Below are 12,886 nucleotides of genomic sequence, written 5' to 3' on the forward strand. Positions count from 1 at the left end.
CTCACTGCCATTCATGACCTTGCAGTTGAGAGTAGCTCTGACCCGGTGATACATTTCTTAGTAAGAAATAGGAGTTTAAGGTCCTGATAATCTATGAATATGGTTGTAGAAGTCAATATTTGTTTGAAATTCTAGGAAGTGTTATCAGGCTGAGAAAGACTTCCTGGAAATAACTCATATTTCTTAGACAAAAAAGAGACTTAGCAGGTCATGTTCCGGGAGCAGGTAATTCTCCTCAGGAAGGCTCTGGGACCAAATACACCATGAAGTGCAATGCACCAGAGAGGCTCTCTGATAAAATATTAATGGGTCAGCCTGAGAGATTGATCCTGATTCCACATGTCTTCTTTCACTTTGATATCCAACATATTGAATAAAAGAGCCTCTAAGAACTGGTGCAGCTGCTTCATTTGTACTTGGATTAACTGAAACAGCTTTCTAGGATTTCCTCTCTCTAGTCTATAATGCCACCCATTTTCATTTTGAAAGCACATAATCCCTTCTTAAATCATAATAGCTCTGAACAGAAGAGCATTGGGGATGTCTTCCCATCCCAACCGTTCTTGCTCTAAAGAACACTATTCCACAGGAATGGCCCACAGCAGCCATGTTTGTGTTGCGCCTAGGCAGAGGTGAACATCTGACACAAACTCAGCCCATCTGGAGTTGAGATAGAGACACGCTAGGCCTCGGCTGGTTGCTGGAACTGAAGCAATGTATGGCTGGAACATGGAAGCCATGAGTGTTAGGCAGAGGTGAGACTAGAAAAGGTAGATATTCATGTTCCTGATAGCTTTCTTGTTCTTGGACCAGGCCCCTTTGAAGCTCAGCTGTGTTCTTGCTCTTGGATTCTAGGCATTTTTCCTGCATCCATATGATAAATCTTCTATTCTCACCCTCATTTTATTTTATCTTGAGCTAGTGTAAGTGGGATTTTGTTATGCCAAATAAAACAACTTTGGCTAAGACAGTCTTAGGATGAAATTCAAATACTTTAAAATGGTCTGCAATGTTCTTTACGATCTAGCGCCTACCTTCACCTCCCTTTTACCTCTGACCTCTCTTATTCAGCACCACACATTATCTTAGTCCTGATCAGTCTCCTCCTCTCACTGAAGTCCTTTGAGACTTAGCTCCTTCAGAAAAGAAACAGTGATACTGCCCCCCCCAGCCTGTGAGGTTTCCTTCTTGTGTACTGATTATACTGTGCCTGGTGCTTCACTTGTCTTTCTCTTCTACTGACTTTATGTCAAGATAGTCAAGACTAGGTTTCACTAACATTTGTTAATGCTATGCTTGTGCGAAGCCCTTAAAAGATACCAAATAGGGCAGCCCGGGTGGCTCAGCGGTTTAGCGCCGCCTTTGGCCCAGGGCGTGATCCTGGAGACCTGGGATCGAGTTCCACATCAGGCTCCCTGCATGGAGCCTGCTTCTCCCTCTGCCTGTGTCTCTGCCTCTCTCTCTGACTCTCATGAATAAATAAATAAAATCTTAAAAAAAAATAGCAAATGAAATGAATGGGAGCAAATTCATAATAAAACTAACTATACAGTGTTGATGTAAAAACTTGATTATGAAACCTGAACTTTCTAGTATAACAAAGTGATTCAGAGTGTAGGATTTAGAGTCAGATTATTGCGGAGGCAAAACCTACTTACATGATAGGGTTATGAGGATTAAAGAAGACATCTATGTAAACCATTTATAACATTGGCCTGGGATATTAGGCACTTAGTAAACATTTCATCAGTAGACTTATTTATTGACCCTCTATCTAGGAACTCAGTGAAACATGGCTTAGACTCCTACAATTGTAGTAATCAGTGACCCCATAAAGCACTGGAAAATTCTAAAGGCAATCATTTTCCAAGTTGAAGTTTAACAGGGATGACCCTTTTATGAGAGCTGTTTGCAAGGTCCTATAGTGAGCTTTGGTTGCTATTAGGGTAAAACTGTTTTGCAGACCTTCTTTTATGTAAAAACTGTAAGGACTGCTGGCCCAGGATGTGGCTGTTGCTCAAGAAACTGTCTTAGAGAGGTAGTCATTTCCTTATCAACTCATAGCCCAGTAGGGGTGGTTTCTCAAAATGGCCTGCCCACCCCCTACTACAGATGAGTGACCTGATCTACAGAGTTACAGAGACCACAGACTGGACAGTAACCGCCTAAGGTTCAGTTCCTGAGAGGCCGGATTGTACTTCCTGGATTAGATTCTGTAAGATTGCCTTAATTTCTTGCAACAAGTTTACTTGCCTTAAGCCAGCCTGAGTGGGTTTTGGTTTGTTTAGTTTTGATGCTCATGTCAAAAGATTGGTGCCGAGATTGGAGGGGAGCACCAATGATGCTATAGAGTTGGGGTGAACAGGGGTGGTTACTATGGATCTCAGTATGAGGATCTGAGAGTCTGGGGGAATAGGAGGAAAAATAGCTAAGTCTCTACTGGTGAGCCTAGACCACAGGCCTCCTGCTGGATCAAGGGCCCAAATACTGTATCAGGATGTGATGACTACTTTGGGTCTTAAGTGAAGTACAGTGGTAGAGGCAGTCTGAGGTTTATTGGGCAGAAATGGAAGCAGATATAGTAGGAAGAAATTTTCTTCCCTCCTTAACCCTTCTTTCCAACTCCTTCTGACCCATACCATTGAGAGACTTTGGTAAAGTAATGCACCAGAGTTCTATTGTGAGACCTGGCTAATATTAGCAAGGTGTTGTCTTGTGGATTCCCCAGAAGTATGAGTAGAAACTAAAGCCTCTTTCTCTGCGGCTCTCTAAGAACCTTCCCCTGCATAATAGAAAAGACAGAGAGAGGACTGTGACAGGGAAAACAAGAACAGAAAGAGAAGAGTCTCCCAGATGCCCAAGTGAAGAACAAGAACTCTGTGTTTGGAAGCCAGTCAACAGATCTTCATATACACAGGACAAATCCTTATTTACTAACATTTGTAATACACCTAGTATGTAGCTAGTGCTTTATACATATTAATAACACAGAGAGTGTTTTCATCCTTTAGAAGATGAAGAAACTGAGGCTCAGACGTTAATATAACTTGGCAATGCTACTATAACGACTTATATACAACTAGTAATAAATAAAGGTTTTGAACAGTGGCCATCTGAATCTACAATCTTCAGACTTTATCCACCAATCATGCTATGTCAGTTTACTCTAAATGACATAAATTCAAAATACAGATATAAGAAGATAGAGGGTTTAAGTGAATATTGTAATGTTTCTACTTTTGATATTAATGCAAATATACAAGGACAGCTTATGAAATCATTCTCAAGTGTTTAATTAAAATCCATATAGCATTTAACATGTACAGATGTTTAAATTCTTTCAGTGACTCTTATATTTTAAAATCCTTCTGCACAACATTTTAAGGCTAACTTCATGCTAGAGATCTACAAATGTACAACTTAACAACACAAAAATACATTCGGAGTCCATTCCAATGCAAGTTTAAAACACTTTAATTGCAGACAATGTAAAGATATTTAAAAAACAAAAACTACAAAATGAGCACATAAAAGTCTTCCCTTTTGAATTTTTAATAAAATACTGCTCTGTATAAGATCTAATGAAAAATTCCAGTTACTTATAAAATAGCTATGTGAGAAAAGAAATGAATTAAGGTATATATTTATGAATTATATTGTTTAAGTGAACAGAATGTTGAACACTTTGACGACACAGCACACTATTTATTACTCATATATTAAAATAGATGAAAGCCCTCAAAGAAGCAACTAGGTGCAAGCAAAACAAAATGACAAAAAAACAAACCCCCAAACAAAGGAAAAAGCCCCTTAGCTGTAAAGGGAAAGGAATAAAATAACTTAAAGCAAACCATGGACCAAATTCTCAGTCCTATTATTTCATGAGAAACAGTATGAGAATTTGGCTTCAAATTATTAAAACATCTGCATAAACTTAATTATTTGGCCTAGGCAGTTTAATAGTATACCAATTGCTGAAATCAATAGCAATGGGTGTACTGTTGGAAAAACATTAATTTTTACAGGTTTAACTATGTAAAACTATCTACTGGAAACCAGAGTCTCCATCACAAATTGCACTTGAGATGGCTGAATGCATTGATTGAGCAAGGCATAATTGTTGGTTCACTGACATACACACAAACACAAAAGCAGCTATGGATTGCTGATATTCTTAATTACTAAAACTATTTTATACATTTTTTTTCCCTCTCTCTAAAAAAAAAAAAAAAAAAAGATTAGTGCTATCTGAGCTGTTAACTTAGTATGGTTACAGTGGCGAGGCACTGTTGCCTGTTTGCTTCAACGCTGTCTCTTACTGCTCCCTGGCGGAAGATGGAGAGGTCTGATGGAAGTAAGAACCAGGTCAGTTTGAAAAATGTTCATTACTGGAATTTTAAGCTTTATCCCAACTAGGAAAGGAAGCTCCTGTGAAAAAGACTTCTACTGACAAAGCTTATAAACATATAAAGAACACTGCCAGTCTGAGAACTATCATTATTTCTAGAAAAATGATAAAGGAGCTTCAGTGATTAATTTTTTTTAAAAAAGTAGAGAATGCTTGTTACGATTATATCTCTCCAATAAATTAATTCTCCTCCATTGTAAAACTCTAATTTGGAAGCAAGATGATCCTAAGAAAGACAGCAAGCTCAAAAAGCTGGGAAATTGCACACCGTTGCTTTAAAAAAGATGCTCTGAACAATGACACAAAGCACATTAGATGAGTGGAGATCTGGACAGTTTTATCTATCTTAAGGTAAAAGTTAGACAACCACTACAAAAATGTATGATTCATTAATTCGGATAGAACAGATGATTAAAAAGTGAGTGAATAAAAAAGCCCCTGCAGCTTTATCTATTTCCTTGAGCTAGAAAGATAGAATATAGCCTGAAAATGCAGTGATTAGGTATATCTTATTTAATTGGTTTCCTTCTTCCAACTCCTTCACTGCCCCTCCCCTTAAAATGAAGATTCTAGATTAGTTTGGAAATCTAAAACCAAAGCAAATACCTGATCACAGGAAAAGAAATAACAGAAAATCCTGCATCAAGAGTTCTTCATCTTTCCCAAAAGAAAATAAACAAACCTTATCTTTTCAGTTCTAAAAGAACTACTTATCCCTGCAAGGAACATCTTACATTGAAATCAAGGCACACACAATGGCAAAATTACTGTTTCATGCAAATGACTCTCAGATGCTTAAGACTTTAGTCTACATGATGTTTAAATCAATTAACACATTTTGTCAAATTATAAAACTCAGGTATTGCAGGCAATTGTAACAAGGAACAATGAGACTAGAAGAATCAATTTCAAAATTCACTTAATGCACTAAAAAAAGTGAAATTACTGAATAAGAATATTTAGATTTAACTGCTTTGATTATGTGGAAGCATGAAGCAATATGGGGACTCTGCTCTTCTGTGCCCTATCCAGACCACAGCTTTCACAGAATGTTTACAGCAGCTTCAATAGTTGAAAGGGCATATTTCTAAACTTTGAGCTGGTCTGAGTTTGCCTCATCCAAGGGAAAAATTACAGTTTCCCAAACTATCAACAAATCCAGTCTCCTCAAGATTATCATGAGCTAAAAACAGTCTCTGCTTCGTACATCCTCCACAGAGAGGCACAAGTCCTGTTGATCTCCTATTGATCTCATGCCCACATTTGGAATAGGTCTACAAGAGGAAAGGAATAGAGATGAAGACTTGACCACTAATCTAGTCATTATCGAGCTCTTTCCTATTTTAATCTCTCTTCAATCTTGACCTTTAGAATGCTATGTTTATTTTAAAAAGGGAGGAAGGAATGAAAGGAAAACACTTTTACTGCCTATCTATGTAGAATCATCAGCTCACTTTGCTCCAACACTGGGGAAACATCCTCATGGGTTCAGTGGCAATATGCTTGTTGAAATTTTTCTTGGAGTTTTCAGAAGATGGCACATGCTACTTCCTTTGTATTCTAAAAAAGATGTTGCTTGTGCACTGTTCTCAGAGGGGCCACATAGCAGTGATGAGTGAGGCAATTCTTGAATGCTGGCATTTGTACAGGTACATAAGGTGAAAATTATTACACATTTTAAAGTAGTAAGAGGTTAACAGAACATTATTGTCACAATTTAACTTTTTTGTATTGTATTCTCATAATAGAGATTTCCTTTTCAAAACAAATACATGTTTGTGAGATACTCAGGACAAACACTGAGATTTATTTGAGCCTCATTATTCAAGATCCCACTACAGATAAACATTTCCAACAAGGAAATGCTGGGAACCAATGAATATATCTGAATCTGGAAAATAGAAAATAAAATCACAGAAACTCACATGACTATAATAAATGACAGATAATGAACATTTATCTCTCACTAAAGGCACTACTAATATACAAATATCCTATTAACATTTAGAGAAACTCTGAAATCAGCAGTTAGAGAAAGGAATCCATTTAGTTCAATATCAGCATTTAAAGAACAGACTAAGACTCATGGCAGAGTTTTTAATGATTAAATGAAACTGGATATAATAATAAGCAGCTTCATAGAAACATTATGGTTCCTACCTTTTAAAAAAGTATGATAACTTACTTCCTTAAAAATATAAGCATATCACAAAAACTAAAGGATAAATATATATGTGTGTGTGTGTGTGTATATATACACACACACACACACACATAAAAACTCAGGCCCTGGTACCACTGAGAAATTTTCATAAATTCTAAAATAATTTCAACAGCCACAGCTTGAACAATACACACCCACACATGACATGCAAAGACAAAATGCCAGTGTCACTGAACAGTTCAGCATAAAGCTAAAAATATGGAAACAGATTGAGACAGGCATTTGTCATGTAAATAAAGTACAAACTGATTGTGCCTGTATAATAGCACACCTTAGAATTTTTTAAAAAATTAGAATTTCATCAGTCCCAAGAAGCACTACACATGGATCAAACAGTAGAGCTCTCATATATGTTTGAGGAAGCAGGTAAAAAGCTATACAAAAGAATAACACAATTTATTTTCAACTAACAACATGATTAATATATTTTACTTTATTCTATCAGAAGATTAATTTGTAGTTGTTGTACCCTGTAGATTTTGAAACTTAATTTTATTAGAAATTTCTAATGCTGGTTCTTGAATAATTTAAAAAATTGTAATTAATTGCTCAAATCTAGATCACTATTTATAGTTCTAAGCAGTTAAATGAAATACTCTTTTCAGTATTCTAAAGTTGCTTTGGTACAAAATTTAGAATAAAGCAAAACTGGCAGCACCACAACAAGTGTGATCATTTCACAGCAGGTCTAAAGGACCCTCAGAGACAACAAAATGTAAGTTAAAATACTTATAAATAACAGCCATTCTCCTGACAAACCTGTCACATCATTAAAAAGAGAAATAAAATCCACATTCAGTAAATTACACTTGAGGCCCAATTTTCATGCTCCATTTAATTATCCCTCAATAGTGTAAAAATTTTTTTATTATTATTGCACTATGATGTCTAATTCATAGTTCAGGATACTTCTAATGATGATAGGCCAAGAGTTAGAGTGGTTACATTTTAATGCTTAGTCCACTGATACTATTTTAATGCAAAGTTTAATTTAGTTTTTCTTTTTTACAGCTTTACTGAGGTATAATTGATGTAAAACAAACTGCACATGTTTAAGATGCACAATTTGATATAGCATGAAAAGTGCCTGAAAAATTAAAATTTTTTAATTGAAAACAATTTTTAATTGAAACATATTATTTTAAAATAGCATATTCTAATTTTTAATGAGACACAGATATGGATTTCTAAAAAGGTGAGTGGAAAGAAATTAATCTGATTCCAAGTACCAAATTTATTCAGGAGGTTTAGAAACGCCAAAATTGACAGCCAGTTTTCTTGATTTTCTTCTTGAAGAAGAGCTTGGTGTTGACTTGTGGTGAGACACATTATGGCCTTGGGAGGCAGCTTCAACTTGAAAAGAAGATGCAGGCTGAGTAATCTGAGAGGACTTTAAGGAAGCTGATGAACTCTCCTGTGGAATCACTTTGGTGACATTGGAAGACCCTGGCTGGCTAGTCTGAAGTGGGGTAGCTTGAGAACACTGGGCCTCCTTACTCTCAAAGTTCTTTTTATTTGCAACCCTTTTCTTAGTAACCTTTAAGGAATAAAAGCATCATTAATTAACAATGTACACAGAAAAAACTAGTGTCATAAACCATGTTGCTAATATCTGTCAATCATGCTGACTTGTGACTTTCACTTAAAATCTCCCAACCAGACTTTAGAAATTAAAGGAATTTAGTTATGAAATTTAAAAATTCTCTGTAACTTAAATATAAAGAAAATTTATATAATATAGTTACATATATTAAAATCACTTTGTGCTAGAAAAGGATATTATTTGCTGTAATTATTATTATTTATTAGAACACAAACTTGAGATAGCAGGGACCAGGTCAGACTGGTCACTGTTGGTCATAATATACATTCTTTTTTTTAAAAAATATTTTTATTTATTTTTTAAAGTAATCTCTACACTCAATGTGGGTCTTGAACCTTTTTTATTTTTATTTTTTATTTATGATAGTCACACAGAGAGGGAGAGGCAGAGACATAGGCAGAGGGAGAAGCAGGCTCCATGCACCGGGAGCCCGATGTGGGATTCGATCCCGGGTCTCCAGGATCGCGCCCTGGGCCAAAGGCAGGCGCTAAACCGCTGCGCCACCCAGGGATCCCTCAATGTGGGTCTTGAACTCATGACCCTGAGATCAAGAGTTGTATGCCTTATCAACTGAGCCAGCCAGGAACCCTGACCACCAGTCATAATATATAGTCTTAGCACCCAGACCAGTACTGGGCTTCTAGTTGGCATTGAATGAATAATAATTAAATAAACAAAATTTTCTCAATAGTCCTTAAGCATTAAAAAATTAACTCTCTTAAAAATATAGTAATTCTCTTTTGAGGTCTCACCTGTAGAGGTATGAATTGATTGTGCACACCACCTGGCATTCCCCCAGCCATGGGCATGGTCCCAGAATATGAAGTATGATGAAAGGGTTTTCCAGGAACTGGCACTGGTGGTCCCCATGGCATGGAGCCAAAGAGGTGAGATGATGAAGGCATTATATTAGCTGTTAAGAATCATGGAAAATTTCTTTTTTAGTAAAATGGTATAATCAAAACCCTGAAATTTAAGATCTCCCTTTGCTACTCTTTTTTGTTTTTTTTTTCATCTTGGCAAAGGGCATACACTTATCTTATGATTAATTTTGCTTACAACATTCCACCTTGGGAATCCCCCTTAGGACCAAGAAATATCTACGTAAGTCAGCTTGTCATTATGCTGTCTGGCTTACAAAGGTCAATAGTACCATATACTTATATGAGCTTTAGAAATATTTTTAATACTATTAAAAAATATTAAAAGGATCATGACACTGTCCCTTGGGGGAGAAAAGTCAGGGCACAAAGAGAGAAATCTTAAGGATCTCACCTGCCCCCAATGCTAAGTTGCTTCCATAGTGATCCCAGCCTACAAAAAAAACCAAAAAAGCTCAAGTCTTGAAATCTGATCACTTTCATATGACATGTAGAATTTTTCTTTTCTTTTCCCTATTCTAATATTTGTAATTACAAAAAAAATTACATTTTGTTTCTTATTAAAAGCATACTGAACCAGTAGTTTCCAAACCTGATTTGAGTATCTGAATCACCTGGGGAGCCTATGAAATACAGTTGATATACTATATAAGTATCAGGTGTACAACAGTAGTTTGACATTTATGTACATTACAAAGTACTCACCGTGTGGTGTGATTACTACCTGTCACCAAAGTAATTAAAATATAATTGAATATATTCCCTCTGCTGTACTTTTCATTTTTGTGCCTTGTTTATTAACTGGAAGTTTGTACCTCTTGGTTCCTTCACCTGTTTGCCCATACCCCCACACCCTTCTCCTCTGGCAACCACCACTTATGAGTCTGTTCTGTTTTGTTTGTTTTTAGATTCTGCATATAAATGAAATCATATAGCATTTGTTGTTTTTCTCTGTTTTATTCTGGTGGACACTCAGGTTTCTTCCATAAGCGTGCATACATCTTTCTGAATTAGTGTTATTGTTTTCTTTGGGTAAATACCCAGCAGTGGTATTGCTGATCACTTTTATTCTCAATTTTTTGAGGAACCCAAGCAGTCTGTATTGTTTTTGTTTGTCTGCTTATTTGTTTTTAGAGCGGAGGCAGGGGCAGAGGGAGAAGAGAATATTAAGCAGACTCCATGCCCAACGTAGAGCTTGACTTTTAATACCATAAAATAGAAATCTATAAGATAACTTTAAAATGTTAATCTGATAATTCATTTTTTCCCCCCTGATTAACACTGAAATCTCTTGGCTTTTACCTATACCATGAATTTTAATTGGGTCGTTGGAGGGCACCTATTACAAGACCAAAAGAATTCCAATTATAACCTTAAACTTCTTGGTAGATAGGAATACAATATTATAAACATGATACAGTAATGAACATAAATGTAATAATTAATATGAAAAAGGTAAAAATTTCAAGCTGTAAAATATTGATAAGTGAGAAACAATCATTCCTTTTAGATATTACATTCTCATAACCTACATATACTAATTACACTAAAAATTTATATATAGTTACTGGATTCAGTTTTGAAAGTGAAAAGGCAGTCAAATTAAATTAATGCCAGTTTTGCTACTCAGGAGCTTAGGTCCTTAGGCAAATTACATTTTCTTTTTTTTAAAGATTTTTAAAAAAATTATTTATTCATGAGAGAGAGAGAGAGAGAGAGAGAGAGAGAGAGGCAGAGACACAGGCAGAGGGAGAAGCAGGCTCCACGCAGGGAGCCTGATGTGGGACTCGATCCCGGGTCTCCAGGATCAGGCCCTGGACTGAAGGCGGCAGTAAACCGCTGAGCCACCGGGCTGCCCGCATTATTAAATTTTATAATGCTGGTAGTGAGGATTTGATATATAGAGGTCTTAGAATAATACCTGGCATATAGTAGGCTCAGAAAAGAAATTTTTTAAACTTCAAATAAACAAATGATTGGTTTTAAAATGATGATGATTAGGATATAAAGAAGCCAACTGATATTAGGAAAAAGCGATGATAAAAAGACATGTTTAATGAGCTTAAGATTTAGAATCATGAAATTACAAAATGATTTCAAAGAAATCCTGGACACAGCCTACCATAAATAAGAAAATGGAGTTCCTAAAAGGTTACACGTTTTTCTCAAAGTCAGTAAATAAAAGAGCCTAGACAAAACCATCCTGATTCCAGTGACCTTTTCATTCCCTCAGAACATTTCGAAGACCCCAAATGGCTACAGAAAGCAGGGAGCTACCTGGTTGATAACTCAGGCTCTACATTTAAAGGAGGAAGACAGTTATGAGAGAATATTGAGAGATACATAGTAAAGTTAAAAACTCCTTCATTCTTCATTTCTTTCATATCCACAGCTTCCAAGCCTTACCTGTTTTTTATCCCTTCTACCTCTGTTTTCTTTCTGTTTTGGTGTCTGACTTAAATCCAAATTCATCTGGTGGCAGCTACGGGGGAATAAGGAACTGCCCAGAATAAAGAACAGTCCTACTTTAGCCACAGTGGAGCCACAATTCGTTCTTTCATTCCCTAGACATTTAGATAAATTTTTTGGTTTCCTCGAAATGATACTTCTTAAAATAACTGTCTAGTATATGTGCTGCTGAAATGAGCACTTGAAATAACTTTTTAAAATAGTAACTCAGTAAATATTTAGAAGAGCCAAATATCTCACCAGTAGTTTGAGGAAAAACTGGAGGAATGGTTCCAGGTGGTACAGCAGGAGGATAATTTGGAAATAGTGGTGGAGGCAAAGGGAAATTCACTCCCAAGGAGCCCTATGGAAGTATTTAAAAGTTAGAAGACCATGCAACAAAAACGTCCATAGAGATTAATTAAAAGTTTAGTAGAGAAGTCAGGATCAATTCTTACCAATTGTTGTAAAGCAAAAAGTGCAGCTTTTTCCTTGGCTTCATTTTCAGAATGGCACTGTGGTCCATGTACCAGTAAGCCATTAGATAACTTTACCTGACAAACTGTCATTGTCTAAAAAAGAATATGAATGTTTGTAAAGTTATCTGTCTAGGATGTTGACGTCCTCCCCTCAAGCTTAGTCTAAACAAGCAGAATAATTTCATGTGACAGTCTATAAAAAAGTATTCAAAAATCCAAAAAGGATGATCAGTTTAGTTTTGGATTGCCCTAAAAAATTTAAAAATTGTTTTCTTATCTTGCAATGCTTATAAAATAAAATGTTCTTTAATTAGCTCAAGGGTCAAAAATCCTAATACAAATGAAAGCCAACAATTTTTTTTTTCTTTATACCAAGGGTTGTAGGCCTTTTTGTTGTTTTTATAAATAAGGTGTTTTTATTTTTTTTTTTGCAACATAGCCGAGTCCATTCTTTGATTTGTTGCCTATGTTTACTTTCATACTTTAACAGCCTCGCTGAGTAGTTGCGATAGAGACCATATGGTCCACAAAGCCTAAATTATTTACTATCTGGCCCTTGAAAAAAAAATTTGCTGACTCCCTTCCACAAACAGATATTTAATTAATATGAATTAACTGCCAAAATCTGAAAGACTGAGCAGTAATGACCAAGCTTATGTTCACATTTAAGTTATAACTTATTATACATTTTTTGTCTTACAAAAATTTTTTTAAAATTCTACTTTTTAAAAAGATAGTCATTTTTATGTAATAATGTTAGTTTAAGTTTGCTTTCTGTTTTAAGTGAGACTATATCAAGAACTTGGATATGAAGAGGATAAAACAATCCTTCCTGTAGTAAGT

At 35.7% G+C, this 12,886-nt stretch overlaps 1 protein-coding gene across 3 annotated transcripts in view; it reads right to left on the reverse strand.

The window, feature by feature from the left end:
* Positions 1 to 3,272: 3,272 nt before the first annotated feature.
* Positions 3,273 to 12,886, reverse strand: part of XRN1 (5'-3' exoribonuclease 1) — a 101,298-nt gene continuing 91,684 nt past the window's right edge. For 2 of the 3 annotated variants that reach the window (XM_026018522.2, XM_072727059.1), the window contains exons 39-43: positions 12,023 to 12,136; positions 11,826 to 11,928; positions 9,511 to 9,549; positions 8,988 to 9,148; positions 3,273 to 8,169 (exon numbers count right to left, since the gene is read on the reverse strand). In XM_026018522.2, the coding sequence (XP_025874307.1) occupies positions 7,867 to 8,169; positions 8,988 to 9,148; positions 9,511 to 9,549; positions 11,826 to 11,928; positions 12,023 to 12,136 (720 nt within the window). In that variant the 3' untranslated portion in view covers positions 3,273 to 7,866. The remainder of the gene's footprint in view (positions 8,170 to 8,987; positions 9,149 to 9,510; positions 9,550 to 11,825; positions 11,929 to 12,022; positions 12,137 to 12,886) is intronic. The other variant, XM_026018523.2, reaches the window with a different exon arrangement.

Source organism: Vulpes vulpes, chromosome 11, assembly GCF_048418805.1.
Source record: "Vulpes vulpes isolate BD-2025 chromosome 11, VulVul3, whole genome shotgun sequence".
In the NCBI taxonomy this organism is placed as follows: Eukaryota; Metazoa; Chordata; class Mammalia; order Carnivora; family Canidae; genus Vulpes; species Vulpes vulpes.